At 46.4% G+C, this 27293-nt stretch overlaps 1 protein-coding gene and 1 long non-coding RNA gene across 5 annotated transcripts in view; one reads left to right on the forward strand and one right to left on the reverse strand.

The window, feature by feature from the left end:
- Nucleotides 1-833: 833 nt before the first annotated feature.
- LOC119143980 lies at nucleotides 834-5345 on the forward strand. Its single transcript, XR_005102914.1, has 4 exons — nucleotides 834-1108; nucleotides 1760-1849; nucleotides 4043-4113; nucleotides 4396-5345. It is a non-coding gene; the product is annotated as an uncharacterized LOC119143980 (long non-coding RNA).
- ZHX2 (zinc fingers and homeoboxes 2) overlaps nucleotides 5021-27293 on the reverse strand; it is a 76618-nt gene continuing 54345 nt past the window's right edge. For all 4 annotated transcript variants that reach the window (XM_037378667.1, XM_037378669.1, XM_037378668.1 and 1 more), the window contains 2 exons: nucleotides 11675-14384; nucleotides 5021-6325 (listed from right to left, as the gene is read on the reverse strand). In XM_037378667.1, coding sequence (XP_037234564.1) covers nucleotides 11679-14177 — 2499 coding nt within the window. In that variant the 5' untranslated portion in view covers nucleotides 14178-14384 and the 3' untranslated portion in view covers nucleotides 5021-6325; nucleotides 11675-11678. The remainder of the gene's footprint in view (nucleotides 6326-11674; nucleotides 14385-27293) is intronic.

Below are 27293 nucleotides of genomic sequence, written 5' to 3' on the forward strand. Positions count from 1 at the left end.
GGGGCTCAACAATTGAAGCTATGGCCAACCCAAGTAAATGTTCCCAAGCACCTTGGGGAGAACCTGGAGCAGAGTTGTAGACAATGGACCATCGGTGCTGCCAAATTAAGCCTGAATTTGTGTGAAACCCTGGTTACGCTGAATAGATGCTGGGGAGGATCCATGTATGAAGAGGTTTAACAGGTGGTAAGACATGATGTTGCTGTTTAATCTGTGTTTTGGGAGCGCAGCGAGGCAGGAGGCAAAGTCAGGTATTTCCACCTCGCTGAAGAGCTGCATCATCATTCACCAGCATTAACTGATGTCCCCTGTGCCGAGAGGAGGGGGACTGCAGGGGTTATGGGAGGACAAAAAAGCAAAATATGTCAAATTTGACCATTTAGGTACAGGTGTATGTTAAATGCCGCTGCGTGGCAAAATGCCTTCTAGCATCAGTGACTTGGTGTGAGCAGTTCAGGGAGGCCGAAGAGGCTGCATGGCTCCATTCCTCTCAAGCTGAGGAGATAGTGATGCTCTTAATGCCAAGAGGGATTTAATCACACGTACATGTTAATGTGTTATAAAGCACCCTGGGGCACGCTGTGAGCTCCTGCTTTAAAGGGAAATTTGCCCTCCGTGGGAATAAAAGAGCAGCTGCAGCAATGGCTGGAAATGCCAGCCGGGCTGGGGGGGGGCACCTGGTGCCTCATGTGGGGATCCCTGTGCTCACTTTGGCCAGGGCAGAGTTAATTTTCTCCATGGTGGCTGGTATGGGGCTGTGTTTTGGATTTGTGCTGGAAACAGTGTTCCTAATTCAGGGATGTTTTGTTTATCGCTGAGCAGCGCTTACACAGCCCCGAGGGCTTTTCTGCTTCTCACCCCACCCCACCAGCGAGCAGCTGGGGGGGCACAAGGAGTGGGGAGGGGACACAGCCGTGACAACTGGCCCCAACTGACCACAGGGACGTTCCATACCATAGGATGGCATGCTCAGCACATCAAGCTGGGGGAAGAAGAAGGAAGGGAGGGACATTCAGACTGATGGTGTTCATCTTCCTGAGTAACCATTACGCATGACGGAGCCCTGCTGTCCTGGGGATGGCTGACACCTGCCTGCCCATGGGATGTGGTGAGTGAATTCCTTGTTTTGCTTTGCTTGTGCACATGGCTTCTGCTTTAACTGTTAAACTGTCTTTATCCCGACCCATGAGTTTTCTCCTTTTTACCCTTCCTATTCTCTTCTGCCCTGCCCGCTGCGGGGGGAGCGAGCCAGCAGCTGCGTGGGGCTCTAGTTGCCGGCTGGGGTTAAACTGTGACCAAAAGGAGGGTCGCTGGAAATAGGAGACAGGAGAGACTTGAAAGGTGGAGGGAATGAAGGCAGGAAGGTGAAAGCTTTGCCCAGAGAGCTGCACTGGGGAAGAGAGGGGTGTCCTGGTGGGATCGTACAGGATGCGGGTCCCCAAGGAGCCCCACTTTGCAAGTGGCTCTGGCAAAGGACAAAGCTTTGGGTGAAAGAGTAAGAAATGCCAGTGGAATGGCAATGATTTGATACAAATATAAAATGAATCTTCCTTGCTGAGAAGTCAAGATAAGGCCAAGCTGAACTCCAGCTCTTACCTTTAGCATGTTTATTCTGCAGTCTGACCAACTGCACACATCTCCCAGTTTCTCTGTCCATAGACTCAGGTTAATGGTAATGGTATTATTACTTCTTTAACTAACTCATAATAACGCCTAGATGTGTTGCAAAAACAATGATTTTTTTTTTTTATTTTTTTAGATTAAGATTGCTGCATGCTAGATTTTACTGGATATATTGCACTGGGATGATCCAGACTTTTAAGAAAGATCAAAACAGAGCAAGGAGAGGGTAAGTTTGCGTACTGAAGCAGCTTCTTAAATGTCTCATTTACTGTACCTGAGTCAATTTGCTGGCCGTGTGGTTTTCACAGTACACTTAATAACAATTGTAATATAATTAGAACTACCATTTTGGAGAAACAGTGGAAAAACCCTGCTTTTGCTTACTGCACTCAAGATGTGTGCTGTGTGATTAGGTCTGACAATTCCCCGGTCACTCAGCTCTTACCTCTGTCCTCGCTTGAGTTTGCAGTAATCTGATTGGGATATGGTTCAGCTGTGTAACACCCAAGAAACTCTGCCTTGGTTTTTTTAATGCTGCTTTTGCATTCCTTCGCTGTGCATCTCACATTCTCTTGCTCCCAATACATCCACTTTTCCTGCTTTACTGTGTTTTCAGAATTATGCCTAAGAGCCACAGGCCCCATTCATAACTGCTTTCCAGTAGTTACTGATCCAGTGAGTACAGAAGTCTTCCCTTTCAATCGTCTCAGTGGTCTCAGGTCTCTGTTCTTCCTCAGCAGATGATTAAAAAAAAAAGTTCATTTCCACCACTGGTGTGGGCTTTCCTTACTATCAGGGTGCCAAACGGACTGCCTACAGTGTTGCTTTATGTGCCTTTGAAATGAATTCTTTTTCCCGTTCTGTAAGCTAGTAAGATTTCAGGGTGCATCTTTTTGCTTGCTACCTAACAATATCTGAGGGCTACAAGAAGATGACACTGAAAGTTTCAGTGGTTAAATTTCTGCTAATGGTGAATATAACGCACAAGTATTACTTATCCTGGTTTCCGTTTTACCTATGTTATTTCTCCAGCTTTTTAAGTTATCACCACATAATTATCATTATGCTCATAATCACTCAGATTTCTTGCATAACTCAGCTTGGCCCCCCTTCAGCCTGTGTTGGGTCACCCTTTCTTCTGAGAGGGAATCCTGCAACTGCAAAGGATTTGTGAAGAACAAATCATTTAGCCTGTAGGGAGGTCCTATACGCTGAAGTTTCTGCCCCAGAATTTCCCAAGGCCAGGCTGGATGGGGCTTTGAGCAACCTGATCCTAGTGAAAGATGTCCCAGCCCATGGCAGTGGCGTTGGATGAGATGATCTTTGAAGGTTACTTCCCACCCAAACCATTCTGTGCTGCGGTTATTCTCTGCTGTCTGAGTGGTCTCTCACTGTGATCACACTTAATTATTAAAGTTTCTGTCTGACCTGTCCTAAATTGTACCTGTGTTATTACGCGCTTGGGAGTCCCCAGATCTGACAGCAATAACGAGTTAACAGCAGCTCATTTACTGAGCAGCACCTTTCCCTGCGCCTTATGGACCAGGCAGGATAAGTAAAGTGTATATGTAACAAAAACCCATCCTCTGGTCAGCATAGAAGCAGAACAATTTAAGGAAGCAGAGTCAACTTGTTCCTGACTTCCGAGAGATGGAGTTTTCTACAAGCCACATTTTAAAAAACAAGTGTGAAGTTTGGGTTTTTTGTGTGTTTAGATCTCTTCCGATTAGAACACTTTCAAGAGACTTAGGTTAAAACACATTGTGAAGGATGTCAATCAAAACCTGAGCACCAGGGGCTGCTGGAGCCAGGGGTCCCAGCCAGCTCCGCACTGTGGGGCTTTGCCAGGTGCAGGGCTCCGTGATGCAAATGCCAGGCTCCTGCACCCGGCAGGCAAGGCTGTGTGGGAGGAAACTTGGTGTCAGCAGCCTATTTTCATCCGTGTGCAATGAAACCCCATGGCCAAAGCTGTCCCGAATGGCTGCCGTGCACAAACAATGTCCCGATTGTGCCTCGCTGCTTGGACTCTACTAGAAACGCAGTCCCTGCATCCGTATTAATTAAAACCAAAGCCTGCTTGCCATGCCCAGTTTGTGAACCCGTTCCTGCAGCCACGCTGAAGCAGTCTTTGTGGGGACCTGGGTTGCTTTAAGTTGGGGAAAAAAAAAAAAAAAAAAAAGAAAAAAAAAAAGAGAGGCCACTGGATCGTCTTTCCCCAGTGGAACCTGGCATCAGAAGGTTTGGTATCACACCACAACCTGCCTGCACAAACCTCCTCTGTGTCACCAGCCTGCCAATGCCACCAAATGCTGCGCCAGCCTTTTGCAAGCCTATTTGTTTGCTGTGGGAGAGCTTCAGTTTTATTATCCGTGTGATGACAGACTCCAGGGCCGCTGCTATTGTTTTATTTGAATTGCAGAGATCCTAAGAAGCTCCATCCTGGGCCCTAATCCCACCATGTCTGGAGCTACACAAATCTGAAAAACCCAGGTGGGTCTTGTTCTTCCTAAACCTCCTGCTGAGCTCCCTGGGAGCGCTGCTGGTAAAGCAAAGTAGGTCAGCGCTCCAGACACACAAGACGTACACACACATCAGACAGGAGAGATGCAAACTGGAATATTAAGCCGCCAAGTGGCTGTTAAAAACTGCACAAGGGCAATTAAAATATTAGCATCCTTTCATGTAAGCAAAGCAGACAGAAGCAGCAATTAGTTTCAGTTACAACTTTGAAGTCCTGGAGGATCATCCTCAAAGGCATTTTCTTTTTGGCAGCCACCTGATGCTTGCGACAACCTGCATGGGGGGTATGGGCATGACTGCATGGGCATCAGTGCCACGTGTGATGGGACACACGCATCCTGTCATGCTGCCTTTGCCCATGGAGGAGCAGAGGTTGCTTCCCCACCTCTTGCTACTGGCCCGGGACATGCAAACGCAGCAAGTACAAATGCTGCCCCATCCAGTCACTCCTCTTCAGCAATAAACTAGATGACTTTACTGCAAGGAAAGTCGCAAAGTGCTTGCTGCCGCCCACTGCAAACCTCGCTCGACACTTAAACGTTGTGCTGATGATTAATAAAAATAACCGTACGGGTGAGTCATGGGGACCGTTTCTTTCATTCATTCACTCATTCAAGTTGTGTTTGCAAACAAAATCCCCGTAATCCTCACTCTCAGGGGCTATCTGACCCCCCTGCATGGGAAAGAGCCATCTGACACTGGGGAAATAAATAATCTGGTTAGTGTTTGCCAAGCCAATTACCGCAAAACAAGTTAAACCCCTAATCGTGGCTCTAAAGACACCGAGCTCTTGTGCACCAGGGAGAGCTGGTGGGGTTGAGTTTGAAATGAACTAAAATAAAAATCATCATTAAAAAAAAAAGAGCCTATGAAAAGGTTACCAAAATGTTTAGTCTTTGTTTTATTGAGTTACAACAAATGAGCAACAAGTTAGAAAAGTTGGATTTATTCAAACTCCCTAGCATCCTCTTTGTGCAGTGTACTTGAAAGGTGGGTAAGTTTTCCAAACCCAGCTCGTCAGAGGAATGCACTGGACAGCTCTTGCACCCGCTCGTCTACACACGCACGCTCCTGCTCTCCCTCCTCCTCCTCCTCACACATGCACAGACAGACACCCCCACACAAATCCAATTAGCAGTATTTGGGGAAAAAAAAAAAAAGTGCACTCGGGAACCTAGGATTGATCTAAAAAAATTTAGTGGCAGAGGTTAATCAGAAATTTCTGTTGTGCGCTACAACATCTAAAGCTGGAGGGCAGACTGGTGGTTATGGTGTCCATCATTGTACCAGCTGAAGAAACACAAACGAGTTCAGACTATGAAGCATCTTAATTTCCTCACTCCAACCCCCCTGGGGGTTGTATGGCATGTTTAAACAAAAAGTGCTAAAAAAAAAAAAAAAAAACCAACAAAAAAAAAGGCATTCTTGCCAAATCTTAAGAGACCCACAGCTGGGGCTGGCTTGTGAAAAGTGAAATACAGGAGCTGGAGAAGACTTGCCTTGTAGGAGCATGGAAAAGCAGAGAATTAAATACTTCAACCAGTAGGAAGTGGCCATAAAACAAAACAAAAAAGTCAAAACAAGAAGAAGAAAAAACAACAAACCCCAACCACTCCAGAATGACCCTCCCCAACCCCGTAATGCGTTTAAGTGGGCTGAAATGTAAACCGGGGTGGGGATCTGGGCTCAGACGTTGATCCGCACCAACAAGACTCCAAAAGACTGCAAATCTGTCTCAAAACGCTTCAGAAAAATAATAATAATAATAAAAAAAATCTCCTCTCCCTCCCCCACAAGACACTTTCCTCCCCCAAACCAACCCCCAAATTTTGCAATGGCATCATATGCAAGAATAACTTGCACCTATTAAAAAGTTAACAAAATTTCCACATTGTATAAATCTGTTCCAGTAGAGGAAGAGGTTGGGCAGGAAAGTGGGTGGGAGAAAAGCGGAGGAGAAACTTATGTACAAGAACCCTTTCCTCTTTCTTTTTTTTTTTAATGCAGTAGTAGGACTTTGGCACTATAAATGATCCCATGATGATGCTCCACGAGAGCAAGCGCGGTCTGAGACTTGGAGTCGCAACACGCTATCTCACCCCAGGCAGGAAAATAGAGTTTTCTTCTATTTTCAGACAGGATTTCCCCTTCAACGTCAGGACAGTGCAGCTGAGGAGTACCCCTGCAAAAATTATAAAAGCAGCATATTATTTTTGAAGGCACTACGAACAACTATTTGAGCTGTCAACTAACCCAGCATCCAGTTTACACCCCTGCACACACAACAGCACTGTATTTTGTATTAACTGTACCTTGAAGCCTATCCCTATTGCAGCTTGATGCTGCAGTAGGGCAATGGATTTTTGCTGTATGTAATACCCAGCTAACAACCCCCTGTATATTTCTAAGAGTGATGTACAGCCCAGCCTTGACCCTGCTGATCCCTCACCACTATACCCCTCAGGCAGATCCTCATGCTGGCTCGAAGACAACATGCACATGGGTTGGGGGCAGCTACTTTGCAACCACAGGACAGACGGTGCTAAAGACAAGAAGACTCCAGGTCTTTCTTCCCCAGTAAATCCTCTCATTAAATACTTTTTGTTTTAAAAAAAATAATTTCAATTTCAAAAATAATCATACAAACTGCAAGGCAATGGAAAAAAATTGCATGTGCCTGTGCTCTGCAAAGCAGCTCCCTGGCTCTGCTACAACTCCTGTGCCACGAAGGCTGCAGCACCATGGACCAGAGATTAAAAAATAACCCCCCAAAAACCAACCTCCAAATACTCACCCGCCTACACATATCCCCGGTTCCCAGCACAGAGCAAGAGCTCTATGACAGGGATTACGTTCAACATGTTTTTTCCCCACTGAGGTGTAAACGTGCAAAAGGTGCAAGCACCCACTCAGGCTGGAGCTGCATGCAGCAGCACGAGGCGGCTTCCCTGCAGCATCCTCCTCACCCATCCTGCAGCAGCACTTACTGAAACCTGATCTAACCCCTTATTTTATACCTTTTACGAATGTTGCTACCAGGTCTGTTATTTCCCACAGAAGCAGCGAGCTCTGTCTGGCATCAGCAACACAGAACGCAATACCGGGTCGAGCCCAGTGAAAAGGCACAGGCTCGCAGCAACACAAAGGCAAAAGTCTTCCCCATCCTTGTGATCTTTCCTCAAGTAGCCCCCTGCTCCTCCTAACCCACTGGAAAATTTTAATTTCTGTGTTGGGTTTTGCTTCCCCCCCTGAAGTCCCTCATTGCATTACAGCTTGGGTCTCTGACACGCCTCCCTGGTTTCGGGGGAAACAGCAAGTCCTCCGTACTTCTGCTTCACTCCCTGAAATGCTTTAGGGTGACCCGAATTCTGCAAAAACAGCCAACCCCATACCGACTTCAGGATGGCGTCTTGGAGCCCCATAACAGCAACGGGCACTATAGCTAACTTTATGGATGAAACCCTAAACTACAAGAAAAATGCGAACTTGGACAGAAAAGGAAAGAAACCCCAGTGCTGTTCACTTTTACCAGTTTCAGACACAGGGGAATGCACTGGGCCACCAGTAACCGACTGATCTCTGCTCCGACAGCAGTGCAAGAGGGGTGGGAGACACCAAGAGGACCCAGACCACCTCCGATGCCCAGTACAATGCAGACAGCATAAGCTGGGGTGCCTTCCTTTGGACCTTTTTTTTTTTTTTTCCTGCTGTGCAACTCACAAACACAGATTTCTTTTGGCACATCTCCACAGCACAGTGGTGACAGCCATCAAGAGCCAGAGCTGCATCTTCTGGGGCGCCCACCAACCTTGCTCCCACTGTGAGCCATGGACTTTGATGCCTACCTCTTACAAGGTTTGGGCTTAAAATGAAGGTTGAGATAAGTCTAAAAAAGAAAGTTTACAGTGGAGAAGGTGGAGGTGGGGAAAAATGCACACTTCTGAGACAAAAAAAAGCCAAACCCAAAACCTCTGGGCTGAGGAAACACTGATCTTGGGAAAACCCCACAGGGAGACAATGCTGTGAAGAAAGCCAGCACTAGCAGCCAGCCACTCTCCATGCTCTGGTCCTGCTCTCACGTCTGAGCTGTGATTTGCTGTATTTAATTTAAGACCAGTTTCTATTTGTCAGGCTTGAGCAAATGGGAACAACAGACCTGATTTTGACCTGTGCTGTTGGAAGGCAGGAATATCTCTACTGATGGAAAGGGAGCTAAAATACTCTTGATAGAGCAGTTGGGTGTTGTTACAAGAGGGATTCAAGGCTCATTACACAGCATCTGGAGCATTTTCGGTGATGGCTTTAGTGCACCCCACAGCAGCCACCCAACATCTCAAAGGCCCTGGTACCCTACAGGTCTCTCAGCCCCCCTGTTCAGGAAACCTGACTGCTCTGCGGGATAAATCAGGTTTTACCAAAAGCTTCAGATATGGACTTAGTAACAGGGACTTTTCTTAGTCCAGGGTTGGTATTTCAGAGCCTGGCATAAATCCTGCTCTCGCTCAGATGAGGCACTTGTCAAACTCCCACTAACTGCAGCAGCAGCATCTGCTGAACACAAATCAGTTTTGAAAAACTCAGTTTTCCAAGGCTGTAACACAAATACGCCTTAATAGTTTCAGAAACTCATAAAACTACACACCAGAGCAAAGAGTGACCAACATCGCCTGCAACAGCTCGGATTTTACAGAAGCTGCAAAAAAATTCAGTCAACAGCAGGCGTATGGAGATCAATCATCAGGAAACATTCACTTCAAACTATGTACATCAAGCTGAGAAAATAGCAACCCCATGAATATCAAAGCAGCGTGCTTCTGCCCCATCAGTTCAGCAGTGAGAGTTTCAAGTAACTGTGGCTGTGAGAGGGTCAAGAGGAAGAGAAGACCCTTGTCAGCTCTTTTGTCCACCTCTTACGTGTGGCCAAGACAGTGACACAACCCCTCTAAGGTACTAAGGAGTATGACGTTAAGAAAAATAAATAAATCAGACTTTTATATGACAACAGGCATCTTCTGGTTGTGCACGGTCTTTGCTTTTGAGTCATACCCCAGAGGTCACTAATGCCTTGTTAATTTACCACCGAAGTTATAGTTAAAAATTATGTCAGATAGGCTTCACAAGGATGAGAGTGAAAGCTTATTCTGAAGGAAAGAGGAGCCAGTAGCTGGGACTTCTCCACAGGTCCCGGCAGTGTGGGGTATAAAGCTTCCAGCTTTTGTGTCACACCTGTGACACAGCTTTCACACCGGCACCAGAGAGCAGGCACTTGCATTTCTGGGCTGAGACTTACAGGGAGAACAGATGAAAATGAAAAAGACTTTGGGCTTTTGTCAAGTCCCCAGGCCAGCATGCTGAGAAATGGGCAAAGAGCAGGGGACAAAACGGTCCTCTGATCTTCCTGCATGGTCTTCGCAGCAAAAGCCCTGCTCCAGCTCATCTCTTCTCAGTAGGTGTATTTTACGACTAGCCACTGGAAAGCTCCTCATCAGGAGGATAACACAGCAGAAGTTTAACTGACATCAAAGTTCTTACTAAAATTCCTCTCTGATAACACTTGAGCACCTCCACAGCCCTGGGGCTTTACGGTCAGCATCTCAGCGCACAGAGGAAGGAGGGGCACACCAATGTGCCCAACACTGCTCACAAGCACAAAAATGCAGGCGCCAAACCTAGGCTGCTGGAAGATGGTTGTTGCAGAGCTTGGTTTCATGGTACAAAAGGTTTGTAAGAAACAGTGATTTCAGGCAATCCTCCCTCTCCCACCCTCCTCCCCATTCCCTCTCCTAGCACCTGGTCTGTTCCCTCTCCTCAATATGAACATTTATAGCCAGACAGGGGAAATGATCTGGAATAACAACCCTGGGGAAAAAAAAAATTAAAATTCCACAATGCATTTATTCATTGTGCATTTGATTTTAAAAGGCAGATCAGATCCTGGCTCTCCTTTCTGATGTGGCTGTACAACAGTGGCACTGCAGCGTGCCTGCCTCCAGCTGATGTTCCCATGTCCTTCCCCCTTTAATCTCTGCCTTTTAACACAACCTGCTCATCAACATCCCTAATCACCAACTTGTGTAAGCACAATGCAGGACAGTGCCTTGCACTGCAGTCTGGAGCGTTAAGATACTCTGCGATACAGATGGTGTGTAAACAGTTCTCAAAGTTAGCTGACACAATTCATAGTTCAAAATAAAACCACTGCAGGATTTCCCTTTTCAACTCATGAGAAACTGTCCAGAATACTTCTGGACAAGTACTGCACAGGAAGAAAATGGAAGGCTCCTGGCTAGCCAGCAGGGCTTGCTAAGGAAAACTGCACCTCTGCAACAGATAGGAGCTGCAACAGTAAAAGTCTTCAGTACAAGCGTGGAGGGACTTCCATCAGCCCTGGCTTTTGTATTTTCTTATTATCTAATGTTTATACTTTTTTTTTTTAAAAAAAAAAAAGAAAGCTAAAGTACATTATACTTATTACACACCAGAAGACTACTCTTTCTAAACCAGGTGCTTTCTCACTGTGGTTGTTAATGCATGATGTTCTAGCTTAAGGAGACTCCGTTTTGGGAGAGACAGGCTCAGTTATACTGAGCACAAAATGTTACAGGCTCCAATGAACTCAATTTACCATGTGAGTCAAGAAATGCTGACGGTGCTTGCTCCAGATTTATACCTGTGCAACTGTGATCAGAAACAGGCTTCAGGTCTCCAAATAACACATCCTTTCACGTGGTGAAAGATTGCATAAAACCCCCTTAAAGAAAAGCCCTGCAGCTTGCTTTTAAATTCAAGATCCTGTGAAGAATAGCTGCTAAAACACCCACACAACTTAGTCTGGGGCACTTCCTAAGCCTCTAGAGTGAGCAGGCAGAACAAAGCCAGGTTGGAGACCTTCTCACCTGCAAGAGGAAGAGAGCACATTTGCATGAGCCACTTTAATCCCCACAACTTTTTTTTTTTTTTTTCCCCCCCCCTCGCTGTTGCATAAAGAACAGTATCTGTCCTGGGCCCTTCCCCCAGTGACCTTTTATTCTGAGCAGGGCAGGATGCTGCAAAGGAAGGACCCAAGGTGCAAAAACGGTCACAGGATCTATTCATGGGAGATCAATGATGTGTTAGCAAGGGGCATATTAGTAACTAGTGTCACTATTTCTTTGTGTAGCTCTGCTGGTACTTTTCACACCAAGTGCTGCGGAGGTGACATATGTCACCCAAAGGCAGAAAGTTAAAGGTTTAGTCACTTATTGCCACAAAACCAAGAAAGAATAAAAATAATAAAAAAAAATATCTCCCTTATCCAGGACTTGACCCACAAGGAGACAAGAAACAAGGCAAACAGCACTAACCCCTCCCCTACCAAGCAGTTGCTTTAAGTTACAAGCAGGAAGGATCTCCCTTTTGTTCAGGCATCCAGCAGGCACAAGGATCCGGCAGGGATGGGCTCCAGGGATTTATACCGAAGAGGGGCTACAGGATGCTGGAAGCACACCCAGACAGAGGCAGGCTCAGAGAAACAGGGCACCATCAGCATTACCTGTCTATACGTGGGAATTGTCTCCAGATATACTTTCAGAGTCAAAGTCCGCCAGCTCTGCCTGGCCTTCGGGTGCCGTTTGGCTCCAGCTGTCTGTACAGTCCGATGCAGCGTCATCCTCACCCACTGTCACCTCCACCCAACTGACCTCCGCTGGCTCCTCGTTCTCCTCGCTGCCGTGGCCGTCGTGGCTGTTGCACTCCAACCTGTCCATACCCTCCGCTTGATTCCCCAACAAAGAGTCTTTCAGCGGTTCACAGTCTCTTTTTGCTCTCACCACTAGTTTCCCCCCATTCTCTTCATTCAGCTTTTTATGCTCCTGGTAATGCTGCCGAGACACCTCACTACCGTTCTTTGAACTCTCAAAGTGTTTTGAGCCCTTTTTCTGGCTTTGGTCGTTATGTCCATCAGCAGCATACTGCTGCTGGTACTGGTCAATCCATTTAAGCGACCCCATTCTTAGTGAAGACCGGTTTTCCTTGAACCAGCGAACTATTTCAGTTCTTGTGAGCCCAGTCTGAGATGCTAACTGGTCGTACTCCTGGGGTGATGGCCACTGGGTCCTTGCAAACGTGCTTTTCAGGAGATGAATCTGCTCCTGGGTTTTCTTCAGTGTGGTGGAGGATCCAGACAAAGCACCAGGGAGCTGAGAGCTACTCAGCAGTTCTGCCTGGCTTATTGCACCATTGGGAGTTCCTTGTTCTTTAATTTTTCTGTATGATCCCATTGAGTCCAAGACAGCTTGCTCCATGCTGTCCCTTATCTTTCTCCGCTCAGAAAACCAGGAATCTATCTCCCTCCTACTCAGCTTAGTCTCTACTCGAAGCCTGTCCAATTCTCCTTGGGTAGGAAAAGAGCATCTTAGGAAACTCTCCTCAAGGGCCCTAAGCTGCTCCTGTGTTTTCTCTTTGAACCTCTGGGGAGTAAAATCTGTGTATGGGTGGAACGAACGGCCGTGCCGACCAGCTGAAGGTGCTATTTGATCTTTCCCTAAAGGATCGCCAGGAATATGCACAATGCCCCTTTGACTTCTGTACCTGTGGTCACTGAACCACTTCTTGATCTCGCTCCTGGAGAGACCCGTCGCCTGTATCAGCCGGTAGACCTCTGCATCGTCGGGAAACTGGCTTGCCATGAAACTAGCCTTCAGCTCCGCTATCTGCTCCTTGGTCTTTTTTCGCTCGCTGGCTGGCGTCAGGGGTACGGCCGTCAGCTTGGCAGGAATTTCAGGCACCTGAACTACATGAGGACGCTTGGCCTCTGGGGCACTTGATAAGGTCTGTATCGTCCTCTTTTGCCCCTGGTTGGGGGCAACAGCAAGTGTAATTGGTGAACAGGAAACAGTTGAACCATTTGACACGGGAGTCAAAACCAGACCGGTCTGGCCCAGTATCTGACAAGGCAAAGCCGTCTGGATGATGGGCTGGGGCATTTTTGCAGTTGTCAAAGGAGCTGGCAGGACAGTGATGGTTTGGGGAACCGCCTGGATAGTACCGTTGAACATCTTCTTTCTTGCCTCTTCCACTTCTTCAGGAGACCAACTTATACCATGCTTCAAGCGCTGCGTAGCAAACCAGATTCGGATTTGTTCTTCCGGGTGTTTTGATGCTGCTGTCAACCAAGACAACTCTGCTTGCGTTGGGTAAGGGAATTTATTAAAGGAGTTGATCATGGTTGCGTTAGTGTCCAGTGCAGAGTTGTATTTGGTACTGTTCAGAGGTACCGGCACCTTGGGGACAAGGTTAATATTTGGTGGCAGCTGTACAGAGGGCATAACGTGGGCTAACACGTCATGGAGAAGGTCTCCATTTATACAGGCAATAGCTTCAGTGGCTTCAGTTATGATGCGGGGGAGAGTGCCATCCACGTGGTTTTCCGCGACTCCCTCTTCTGGCTTTTTAGGTCCCTTCTTGGTTTCCCCTTTAGGCTTCCCCAGTTTCATCATTGGTGTTTTACTGGCACTAATTCCCCCGTGAAGTGAATCCTCACACTCTGCATTTTCTATGCCACTGCTTGTGACAGCGACATCGTTAGTGGTGGTCTCAATGGATTGCTCTAGAACAGTCTGATTATTGCGTTTAATTAATTTCAGTTTAAAGTTGGTCTCTCCTGGGTGGTATTTCGCGTTGTGGTCAGATAAAGAATCATATTTTTTGGTTGTGAAGTTGCATTCAGCACAGACGTACAGAGGGTTGAGAATGACGTTTGGATGCTGAGTGTCAACATGCTCTGTGAATTCATTTAAGTTTTGCGTTGAGTAAGGGCAGTATTTACACTCATAACCACCCTGCGGTTTCTTAGACTGGTTTTCAGCTGGGGGCTTTGCCTCAACCACTTCGCAGTCCTTGACTGAGCTTTCTGAAGGCCAGGTTTTTTTAGAGTCCTGCTGCGGTGTGCCAGCCCCCTTCTCTTTGGGAGCCTCTACGCCCTCAGTGCCTTCCTGCTCCACGACTTCAGAGGTTCGCACCATACAGGGAGTCGTCGACTTTCTTTTGCTAGCCATGGCACCTGCTGGCAGCGTGCTGTCGTCCCAAACGATGACCTTTTTTTTTTTTTTTTTTTTTGACAGGGTGAGCAATCAATTCAATAAATCTTACAAGTGGCTCCAACCTTCCTCAATTACTTTACTCTGTTTTTTTGTTTTAATGAAGAATTTCCGCCCCGGCTGTGACCATCAGCTCTGCCAGTAGACCTGTCAGCTGCATGACACCTATGAAACAAAGCACCGTTGTTAGGCACTGATCTACAAAACACAGGTTCAGCAGAAAGCCACAGCTCAAGTTACGTGCATTTGCAAGGACTTTTGGACAATGCCGAACTGTTCCTACCCTCCATCGTTAACTTAAAAGTCAAAAATCTCCCCACCATGAATAAAAGCAGCAGGTAAATTTGCAGTGAAGTGCACCACAGGAAGAAAACCGCTTTGAAACAAGTAAGACTGAACAGACAGGGGATCTTAATTTCCACTATACTCAATGTGTTTAGCTGGAAAAGAAAGAAGATACAGCTATAAATATTGCATCTTTTTATAGAAGCTGCAATTTCTATTAATTATTATTTTGGAGCCTGCAGATTTGAAATTGAGTGCAATTTATATTAAACTTAATTACTTCCCACTGTCACTTACCTTGTAAATATGTCTACAAAATGATTGCAGTTACTAATGATGGGTGATTTCTAAATAAAGCTATAGGGACTGCCTTGTTGTAGAAGTAAAGGCAGAAGGAAGAGTTAATGCAAATCAACACTTTCAAAGGTTTGCGTCTTGATGAAAGGTGGGTTCAAAGAAACTGAAGCAGATCTATGGAGGCATAACAAGTCTTTTCTGGAACAAAAATTTCCTTGAAACACCTTTTTTTTCACTCAATATCGACAGAAGTAGCTGGCAAAAGGTCACAGAAGCCCTTAGATTACTTTCAAACAGGGTGCCTTCCTGTGACCCCACTGATACTCTCATCAAGCCCTAATTTGTGCACTTCACTCCCTACAGAATTAAAAAAACAATTGCATTTTTAAGCATGATTCATATGTCAAAGCGGTTTTGGAAGTTCCCAAATGCAAGAATTCCATAAAACATATTTTTCAAAGGATCTGAGGTCAACATCAGTCAGAACAACCACAAAGAAAAACTACACCAGTTGTTTTAGAATCTACCCACAGTCATCAGGAGTGGGTGGAGGGAAGGAGGGGAATTTAGTTGTCAGAAGAGTTTCATTAAGTAGAAAGGAAAAAAAAAAAAGAAAAAAAAAGCGCCATTCTCCTATTTGACAAGATGCTTCTTCTAATCAATCCTTGACTCCAACTTGCTACTCTTCCTGATCAGATAAGGCTCTGAATTCATAATACTTCCAGTCCCAATGGAAAACTCATCTTTTACAATCAAGGAGTCTTTGGGATGGGGTGGGGGAGGCACTAGGGTTTACAAGCTGGAAGAGAATGGAAAGTGCAGATTTGCATAGTGGGTAAGACCTGCACTGACTTTTGTATAAGTATATTAAATGGAAAGTCTGAACTAGAAATCTAATGAAAGATGTGCTGGCTCGTGGCAGGGGTGGGTGGACTAGACGATCTTTAAAGGTCTTTTCCAACCTAAACCGTTCTGTGATTCTATGATCTCACGTCTAACCAAATGCAGATTTTCTCATTTTGAAGCCTGTAAATGCCAAGATGCATCCAACACGCAGCAGACACGAAGACCAAACAAGGTAAAATCCCACTACAGTTACATTGGCACATACCCAACATCGACGGACGGTTTATAACCACCTCGGTGCTGCCCTTGAACCTGCTCCTCCTGCTTATGCATTGGCACAAGAGCCAGAAATAGTGGCTGTAAAAGCAGCTGCTAACTTCTTGGTTCTGTTTGCAGCTGATGAATACTTTGCAGGTCTCTAGAGCATATTTCTGCTACTCTGCCTCTCACAGACCATACCACTCCTATACGTATGGAAACTCAAAATTATATACTGCCAGAGGAAGCAGCTCCAGCTGGGGATAAGAGCAGGGATGGCAGCTTCCAGCTCCATGTACTCAAAACCCAGTGTAAAGCAATTCTCCATACACGAAGCAGTCCATACACAAATTCTCCATGAAGCACCCTTGCAGACCAGGCTCTCACTAAACACGAGCTGTGAAACACTAAACGTACTCCACTGAGAAGATGCTGTGCAGAGACGCTATTTGTTACACTGTGGATGCCCCAGCCCAACCACATGGTGCTCTGCGTTCACAGCCACTGCCACACCTCCCAGCCCCGACAGAGACCAGGGATGCTTCCGCACGCTCGCTTCCATTCGGTGAAGCACTGGAGCATCTGCTTGACTTTCAAGGGTGCATTTAAGCTCTGGGTGCTTCCCTGGGAAATGGAGCATCTTTGCCCAGCTCTGTGAAACAGGGATGGGGTTGTCTGCAGGCTTAAGACTCTGCCTTGCTCAGGATGACACAGTGCCATTTCCCTCCAACCCAGGATTACCAGTGTTGACATTGCCATTCCCCAAGCCATTAGCACTTCTGAGCCAACATCTCCTTTCCTGTTTCATTTTTTTCCTTCTGCCTTTCAATAATGAACAATCAGATGAACAGTGGAAGAAATTATGCCTGGTTTTCTACAGATTTGTGCTGACTGACATTTAAACTGTTTTACACTGAACATTTTCCATTATTTCCACATATTGCTTCAAAATTCCCTCTACTGCTCCTCACAATTGTCCTCCTGCTAAGTATTTTGGCTGGGATCTGTGGCTTGCTGCATCCCATGGCAGACAGGATCAGAAGGTAGAGACAAACATGCAACTGTCCAAGCACTCATCTTCCTGGCCACCCGTTTTTAATGATGCTTGCACAAAATTAATTATCTCTGAAGCTTCTTCCCTTGTACCCAGTCTGACTGAAACATGGCCAAAAGGTGAGAGAAGGGAGCAGAACGGGCTCTGCATGCCTAGCTGCTGCTGGAAACAGAATGAAGATACCTAGGTCACCTTGCTCTGCCCTGCAGATCCCACCACATTCACGACACTGATTTTCAGAGATGAGGGAAGGGAGGTGCAAGGCAGTGCCCTGGGACAGTGTGGTGGAGATGAGGATGGAGTCATGGCTCCCAGGATGCTCTTCTGTGGCTCACTTCTCCCCCCAGACCACACAGCTGCACTTAACAGACCGCTCTTTTTCTGATATATGACTTTCTGCAAAATTCATGTGGCAAAAGGAAGAAAATTCAAAAGACATCAAAGACAGAGCAGGGCTTATTTATGTTTCACTGAATACCTGCGCCCCCCCCCCCCCCCCCCAGGAAAAAAAAAAAAAAAAAAAAGGGAGGGAAGAAGGAGTTAAGAACAAAAAGATAAAGGAATGGGGTGGAAGTGAAAGATGGAGGATGAGAAACAGCTAGGTTACAACTCTGAATCAATCAAAGGTTTCTTAAAAGCCAGGCTAAATGTTTTGAATTCCCCAGTCTCTGGAAGCTCAGCAAGCTCTCTGCTGTGCTGAGCTCTCACCTCTCACAAGGACATGAAAATCAGCCCCAAGCAAAGATGCTCTGATACAGAGGAAGGGCCAAGGTCCCTCCAAAGCATATATAACTGGGTGGACAGACGAAAAATTCTGTCTGCTACAGTTTTACTAGAAAATTGTACAGATTGTTACTTCTTTCCCACCTACTATCCCAGAGAGTGGTTTTCTGCATGTCTAATTGCTGGTTTGCCAAGTCTACACTTCTAATACTTTTTCTGCCACACAAGAGTCGCTATTCACTGCAGAAATCAAGCCCAAGTGAAATGCTTCTTTTTGGAGGTCTGAAACTCATTTGGTTTTGTTACTGTCCAAGATGTTCAGCTTGGGCCGGTCACAACCATCCAGAGACCATCTCTGTCCCCTCAACCTGCACCCTGAAAGAAGGGAAGGAAACAAGACCCAATGCTTGCATGAGCAAGGAGAGTTTATTCAGACCTCCAAGCCATGGCCCCTCCAGGACCTCGGTAAGGATGTCACGTCTCTGTAAGTTTGCAGGGCTGCCATGTCTAATCACAGGACGTCAGAGAGCACCAGAAGCATCTCACAGCTTTGAAACATGAGCTGCTCACCAGAACATCAAAGCCCCAGCGGAGAGCTTTAAATACATGGTGTTGCTCCTCACAAAGCTGCTAAATGATGCTGCTTCAGCTCCTCTGATGTGGGAGGTGGGCAGGAGAAAATGCAAACCTGACCTCACAAACCTCTGGATTTCACCTGCAGATGGCTGTTCCTCCAGCTAGTGACAGCTACCAATTTTTTATTCTTTTTTTTTGGGGGGGGGGTGGGTAGGGGGGAGGAGGAAGGGAAGAGAGAAGATTCCCTTTTACCGACAACCCAGGCTTAGCAACCAGGACATCCTGATCAGAACCCAAGTGACACTTCATCACCCGAGCCGTGCCCACTGCACATCGCTTTGAGGGGCAAAATTCACATCTGGTGCGTAATGAATAGGGCTGCACCACAGACAGGTCAACCTCTATTCCTAAAGTTGGCTTGGTTCACCCTACTGGTTTGTTACAGACAGGACACCAGACAACTGACCTCCCGGTTTTTGGGCTGCTGCCACTGTGGGTTGCCCACAGGCACGGGGTGCTGGCAGTGGTTGCCTTGTGAGCAGCCAGTCCCCCCAGACACGGGGAGGGAAGGCAGCCCTCACTCCTCCAGCTCACCTGCCATATCTCCTGCTCGTCTTGCAATGCTGTGGGTGGTTGGAAAAATAAAACCATTTTTTTTTTTTTTTTTTTTTTTTTTTAATGAGCAAATGCACAAAGCAGCAAAAGGCAACCAGGTGAAAAACAAAAGGACCTGGCTTCGAGCAGACAGCTGCCGTGGTGAATGAGATCCAAACCAAGCCACAGAGAGCCTGTGTGCAGGAACAAGAGCTTTCAGTCTGCTTTGCTTTGGCAAAGCCATCCAGGACAGAGGCACACCGGTCAGAAGCAACGCATTCTTTTAAATCTACCTCCCCAAAAGCATGCCACAGCAGTTACGAGTAAGGCCCTTAGTCTGGTTTTCTTTAGTTTCTGAAATTTGTTTCATTTGTTTAATTAACAAAATAACCCAGCCACAGTCCTCTGATCTTCTAAACACTTGTTAAAACAGCTCCAGAGCATCCAAGGTGAGAATGAATTCGGACCTCATTTGGTGACTCTGTGCACAACTGTGGAAACATCACATTTCCTACCTGGTTGCCTGGCCCCAGACTTGGAAAACCGTGGAGAACTGCACAGGGAAAATAAACCATGCTTTTAGGTCTGGCTGGCACTAGAAAATGTTTGTCTCTGCAGCAATGCTACCTTCCAGCAGCAAAAGATTAACAGTACAGTTCAAGCAAAGGGATGGAGAAAGAAAAAAAATATATTAAAAAGCTTTCTTTTGTTGAACACTGAAATCTGTTCACTCTCCCATCTTTTCCTTGAGCACATAGCCAGTTTAACACCCGCTCCCCTTAAAAAAAAAATAAAATCAGCAAATATTTGGGTAGAGACTGAACTTCTTTTCTGCACTACCATTGCCACATGGGCTCCTCTGAGGTGGTGGCAGAGTGGGAATTTTCCATGGCAGCTGGAACACAGCCCGGTCACACAAAGCATCAGCCAAAACCCTGCAAGCCACAGCTGGGGAAGTGGCAGGGCAGTGGAGAGACAGGCTGAGATGCTGTCTGTCTGCTCTTGTATCCCAAAACATGAGTAACCCTGAAAAAGGCTGTTCAAAGACAACCAAATTTGATGGGATATTGAATTAAAAAACAGGGAAAAGCTTAACTTTGGCAGAAAGGGAAAGTTCACCACAAATGTCACCATTTTGTGCTGCATCCTGCTTCCAAACAAGGACTAGAAGCAAATAATACAACAGAGGGTAAAACAGGTTGAACCCCCCACCCAATGCAAGTGGATCTTTACTTTTCACAGATATACCTTGCCTTTTTTTTTTTAAGAAAAAAAACCCCAACCAACCAAAAACAACCAGAAAGAAAAAACACTCTAGCAACACTTGTGTGATTTTGTCAATAATATTTTTCATCTCACTGCATTGTTTGCTTTGCCCTGTGCTAGCAGAGTGTTCCCAGCACCTGGCCTCATCCAAAAACTAACAGTGGGAAAACCACCACTACGAGGTTACCTGCAAACAAACGCAGGAATATAGGGGGTTTCGTTTGCAAGGGCCAGCTGATGTTTAAAAAGGGCGGAAGCATTTTATTGCTTTACTGCCTAGGAATAGAGTCTCTACAAACAGCATCCTCTCTGCTATGCAGGACAAGCAACAGCAAATTACACTCTTGTAATTTAACTATTTAACTCCCCCCCCCCCCCAAAAAAAAACCAACAAAAAACCCCAAACAACCATCCACCAAAACCCAACCAACCAACAAACAACCGACCCAAACCAACCCCCCCAAAACCCCCATGCAAACCAAAACACAACACAACCCTCCCCTGTGTCTGAACATGATGTTTAACATCACAAAGGTACCAGCTCCTCCTTACAGCCTTCTCATGCCCCTTTCCCAGCTTGGGGACAAAGCAGGAGTAGCAGAAGAACTGCACAGCACAGCACCAACCACAGCTCGCTAGCCAGGACTCGTCAGACAGAAGTCTTTCAGTCCCTAGGTTTTTTGGGATACTACCCCACTTTGTCACGCAGTAACATCACTCAGCAAACCTCAAGGCGGATGCCACACGCTGCCCTCGGATGCCAGTCAGGCGCTGCCGCCCACCGCCTTTCAAACACCCCAGATTGCTTTTAAAGCAGAGACACCACCTGCACCACTTTTTTCCTGAGCTAAAGAATTTGCCATCCCTCGCAGAACGTGTGACCAACCACACCGTGATGGACCTCAGTGGGTCTGTCCGTTTCTTGGCTAGCGTCAGCTATGTCCTTTCCTCCTCATAACCCTCCGAGCCTGTGCACCCCTGACTCCCCCAGGACTCAAAAACGCATTTCCCTGTGAGCATCTGCTTCTGACTCCAACCTGCGTGGCTGCCTAGAAGTCATGCCCACAGAGTTTAGTGCAAAGCAGAAATGAATTGATATTACTTGACAACATCATCCCCCCCCCCCGGCGACCACCTACTCTTCACCCACAAAGGCTGCGTCCACGCTAACACACGTGGCATAGAGCAGAGCTATCATCCTGCGCCGTGTCAGAGATGCTGAACTCACGTTCATTAACGTTGCCGTAATATTATTCTCCTACGAATCCAAAGATGAGAGGCGAGATACACATTTCACGGTGCAAAAAAGGCACATGCCTAGGGTGATGTTTTTCCTTCCTTACAACTGTTTTTAGCATGCAGCTGCTACAGTAATATCAAAAAGCACATCAGCTAGCACAGCAAAAAAAAATGCTGTTGCTCTCCACTGTGATAAAACACTTAAAAACATTGCTTAATTATATGCAGGAGAATAAGCAGAAGCAAACCAGGGCAAATAATTCCTGCATGATGGATTTGGACCGTAATGATTTACAGAAGAAAATCACAGAAAGAAAGGCAGGTTTTGTGAACTAGAGCAGAGCTTTTAAAAGAGCATTTAAGCCAGAGCTGCCCAGAGGTCCGGTACTTCTGTGGTTCTTTGTAAGCTGAATAAAACACAATTAATGGGGAGGTGTACAGATAGTTACAGCAGTAATTTTCGCAGATGTGAAAAAATAAATTTGAAAGTGCTATACATTTTCAATGCGCGTATGTCAGTGTAGACATTTCTAATTAGAATAAAAACCCCACGTGGATGTTTGTAGCAGGGTGCAATGGCTGTGAATTTTTGCCTACGCAGAAGCATCACTTGATAATTTTCTTTCTTTTAAGGACCAGAGGCTCACACCTTTCAAAGGTGATCAGCAAACCAAGCTGCCTCCAGGACTCCTGACTCCCCCAACATGTCCTATGAAAGTGGATGTCAGCACGCCTGTGAACGGAGGCAGAAGCAAACCCAGCACACATCCTGCTTCTGTCTCGCAACCCTACAGGGTGGTCACACAGAGACTCTGTAAAAATACATAGATAAAACAAAAATGAGGGGTTTTGGTGGAGATGAGCTGCGGGTAGTATGAAATGGGGCTTCAAAAGACACCAACAGTAGTAGAAAACCCTGGAGAACTGTGTGCCTAAAGCAATCCATGTGAAAGCTGCCTCTTTACATTAACAGCTCAGCTGCAAGGTGACCACTGCATAGAGATCAAGAACCTTATTCTGGGAAATGCAGATATCCTGGACCACCCCCTACCTCAACCCCATAGGCTTTACCAGAATAGGTTGTACCAGGCAGTACTGCGCAATAGGGGTATTTCAGAGTACACTGCTCACAGGCTGCTCTTTTGAACCAAAATGTTCTCATTCGTGCTGCTGCAAAACCAAAGACATGGGGAAAAAAGGTGTTTTTTCTGTGCTGCATGCTATATGAACACAAGAGGCCAAGCCCTTCCCAGAAAAGGGAAAGTTGAGCATCGTGGGCTGTGAATTTTCTATTATAAGTATTCAACTGCAATCACTGGCTTGTATTTTTTCCCCCTTTTTTAAAATGCAGGCTTAAGTTCAGTTGCTAAAAACCAGATTAGGCTGATTTTAGCTTCTTCACTCTCTAGGAAAATGATAGAATAATTACTTGGGATGAAAACCAGCACTTTACAGACTGGCCTGTGCCCTGAAACAATATTGATATTGTAGTAACGGTCACTTGTCCCACCCAAGACAGCTTGGGCTAGGCAGAAGATGGCCTCTCTCCAGGAGGGCACACACCAGAGCGGATGGGGCAAGCACCAGAGTGCCAAGGTGGGGACAAAATCCATGTTTCCTTGCTTCCCAGTCACTGCTTTCTCCTCCACAGGAGAACCAATCCAGAGCATGCACACGAGACGGGGCACATGTGCAACCATGACTGGCACACAAGGGCTGCAGCTCCCACTGGGTTTCTGAAGTTGGTGCAGTCTGGGAAAACCTTTTTCCCTTGTAGTGTGGGCTTATGCCAGAGGAATCTGCTTTCGTGTCCTGCTGAACACATGGCGTAGCCAGTGACCTCCACCAATCACAGATGCTCAGGGGCAGAGAGGGACCCAAAATCCCAGTGGCACCTACGACTCTGCATGCTCAAAACCCAAAAGGTGCTGGTGGGTGCACTGCTGGGGCCTCGCTTTCTCCTTTGGGAAGGAAAAATATGAACTGACCTCTTGCAAACAAGAGGATGCACGAACCACCCATGCAAGATACAGAACATGAGCAGATGTTCTTCATAGCTGCAGGGGGGCTGCACCTCTGTTCAATGCCTTCTGTCGGTGGCTTCCAGGGGCAGCGAGCTCCAAAGATTAGTCACACACCCTGCCAAAATTACCTGCTTTAATCGGTGGTGTGTTTACTCCTAGGGTGGGTACTTGCACGGTCGGAAGAGAGAAATACAGACCAACAGATTTCTTAAGAGAGAAACAGAAACATTATAGAAGCATTCATTCTAATTAGTTTAATTACTTGTCTGCGCAGCTCATTGAATCTTCATCATTGGACTGGATTAAAGTCTCTGAATTTAAGTAATGCTTCATATTGAGTTTTCATCCAGCACCATGTGGTGGGCGGACGAGACTCTCAGACACAAAACAAGAATTATTTGTAGACGCTATCCTCAGCTACGTGGGTAAAACCTGGATGTATCCATCTTTGATTTTATTCGGGGAAAAAAAAAATACTCTGTTTGAATATTCAGCTTCATTTCTTTTCAGGCACGATTTTAAAGAGCAGGTTTTTTCTGAGGAAGGGGGCGCGTGTGTGTGTTGTTAAAAGAAGTATCCTTGGCTTAACTTTTAGTAATCACTTCCCATTTTTTAAGATCAAACACCTTAACAACAATGTCTGGTCCCCTTTCTCCTTCATGCCACCCATCATTCCACAACACTGCCACCTAGACATGGTACAGCTGCATACATTTCCTACATCACTATATTTTATATATTATTACGTATTCTCTCTCTTCAGATTTATTGTTGTTACAGGGACGCTATCAGTTAAATGCCTCCAAAGCAGAAAGAAAATGGGCTATGACAGAATCAAAACACTGTATTTCTTTACTCCACGTGCTTACAAAACTTAAGCAACAGTACGCAAGTTTTTCTGGTTTAGTGCTTCTCACACCAGTTGTGTCCCTTGGCAAATTTTTCTGCTCTGGGAACCACAGCACCCTGCCTCTAGTCAGCTGAGTGTCTTTTTTTGAAAAGTAAAATTATCAAGGCACTTACACTTTTGCAGGTGAACTGCAAAGGGGAAAACAAAATGAAAATCACACACACATTCTGGGCATCCCTCTTGCATGACTGCAGGGTAGAAATAAGTTCCAAATTTCTCAAAAAAGAAAAAAAAAAAAAGAAAAAAAGAAAAAGAAGCTTTCAATTCTCAAGAAGCAGCCCCTAAAGCCTCACAACAAGTGCCCAGAGGACCTGACTGGGGGGAAGGAGCGAGGGCTGAGGTCAGGAGATGATTTGGTGACCACTTCCTAGAAGGGTTTAGATTTGAGGGGAAGAAAGGAAGAGAAATCTAGGTCATGTCTGAACAAGACAGGCGATACGTGCAGACTTCTGGGATGCCCGGCCAACCCTGTCCAATACGGGAAGCAGACTTTGCATCAGCCTCATCCAACACAACAACAGCACTGAAGGAGTTTACGGAGCTCCCAGAAGAGAGGAAAGAGCTCAGTAATTAACAGAAAACATTAGTAACCTGTGTGTGTCTGTAGCTGCACACCTCCCCCTTTGACTCATTCATGATGTGTTAGAAAAATGCAGATGGTTTGTGATTTATAAAGCTGATGAGTCACTGTACCTCTTCCCCCCCTCCTCCAAGGGCTTCTCTGTGTATCTTCACGTTCCCTGATGAAGAGTACAGACAAGAGGATAAAACACTAGAAGCAGCCTAGCGTAACATCTCCCTCCCACGGGATGGTTTTTAACTCTGCCCCCCAAACACTGCTATTCTTCCCTCCTGCCCCCATTTCCCTCTCCCCTCGTCTACGCCCCGGTGAACTCGAGGGCTATCACTTCAAGTCATCCAGATAGACACTGCTTACACAGCCTGAACCTCTACACCACGGGGAAAAGCTTCAGTACACAATAATTTCCCCTTTTAAAACATTAGGTCTGACTTACAATTGCGACAACTAAAAATAATCACTTCCTGAATGGGAAGCCTTGAGCTACAGTGCCAGGCGCTACTGGGAGGAAGCCCAAAAGCTGCGTTCGGGGTACATAGCAGCACCTCTGAGCCCACCAGATGCAACAGAAACATTCACCTCTACATTTCCAGAAGCAGGAATTCCAACACACCTCCTTTGGAACCATACCACCCCTGGAAACTGCCAAATGGATGTTCACAGGAGCTGGACACCCAGCTTCCTCCAAACTCAGCCAGAGGACACCAAACCAATCTGATGTCCAAGGCACTTCAGGACAGCTCCAGTTTTAAGGACATGAACAGTCAGCTGTTGGCCTACCTCACATGGTTCAATACCCTGAACCAAGGAGGCAAACCTCAGGCATTCCATGCCAAAAATACCACATTTCTGTCTGGGAGTGCGAACAGACCCCCAGTGCACGTAGCCCTGCTGGCTCGGGGGAACATGCTTGCGAACACCCGTGCTGCCTGTGCCCATAGCCAGGTCAGGTCTCCTGCTTGCTAGCCAAGTTCAGATGAATGACCCCAAACTGCTGGCAGATGAGGCACACGTGTTTCCTAACCTGGATCTCTAGGAGACTCCTGTGACACAGATGAACCCCTGTATTGCTGGGAAAATACATCTTCCTCAAACCTGACACAATTTTTTTCCCAACCGTAGCTGGTGCCCACCCTCCCAGCCAAGACAGACAAAAAACCAGATGTCCACAGGCCGCATCTCTGCTGTCCCAGCACACAGGAAAGGTGGCTGCTGCTGGTTAACAGGAACGAGGTGCTTGGAAGAAAGAGTATGTGCCTATGCAGTGCTCTGCTGCAGTCTGACCTCCTCAGCTCCCTTGGGCCCCAGTGATAAGCAGATCTGGTTCTGCTGAGGGGCTTTGCAAGTATCTTGGTGTAAACAGCATGCACTCTCATCTTGTTGCATTTTGTATTAAACTTCACTGTGTTCGACTTGCTTAAAGGGAAGGCTGTTTCAAAAGTGGCCTTCTATCAGCCCATGAAAAACGTAGTTCCACATTTGGAGGCTTTTCTTCTCTAAAAGCAATGACACAACTTCCACCAACGACATAAAATAGGTATCTTTTCTGGGTCCTTTCCCCTCATGTAGAAGTCCGCCTTAGTTAACGACCTCTGGTGATCAGAGGATCCCACTAGCCCAGTATTCAAGAGGCTTTACAGCTGTTAAGACATCTATCCTCACAGCAGGCCCGTGAATTAAGGCGCTGATATTATCCCTGTTGCTCAGACGGGCAATTAAGGCATGAAGAGAGCGTGGCTGAGGCTTCGTTACACGGCCAAGTCAATTTACAGCTTGCTGCCACCAAAAGGCATGGGGTAGCGACAGTGCAAAAATTACGCCTTACCCAAGATCTTCACCAGTGCTGGAAACTGCATCCAGGTTTTCTGTGCTACAGGCTACTGCTCCATCCTCCGCTAAACTCGGGTTATCCTCCTGCCTCACGAGCCGAAAAATATTTAACAGCCCCTGCAAAAGGAACTGGTACTCTTAGATGAGGTCTCAACAAACAAGCACCCAAGTCACACCGCCACCACAACTCTCACCAGCAGGCTCATGGGAGGAAGCAAAAGTCTGAAGATCAAAGGTCTGAACTATCTGCCTTCCCCCAGAAATCACTCATCGGGCCAGGTGCACGTATGCAGCAAAAAAGCCCGTCTGCTTCCCATAGTGCCAAAGCTTCTCTACCCTTACACAAGCTAAAAGCTACCCTCCTCTGCAGCTGCAGCAGAACACATCACAAGCAGAGCTGCACCAATTCCCTCCATCTTCCCTTGCTTGAACCCTACAGTTCAAGAACTCTTCCCCCTTCCATTTTTTGGCCTAAATTCTGCAAAAATCCAGTAGTTTAGAGATGGTTCCTGTGCAATGAAGACCTTCTCATGACAACCCCATCTCATCCAAAGTCTGTGGGCACCATCAATACAGTTGTTTTCTTCTCTCT

Source organism: Falco rusticolus, chromosome 3, assembly GCF_015220075.1.
Source record: "Falco rusticolus isolate bFalRus1 chromosome 3, bFalRus1.pri, whole genome shotgun sequence".
Taxonomy (NCBI): Eukaryota; Metazoa; Chordata; class Aves; order Falconiformes; family Falconidae; genus Falco; species Falco rusticolus.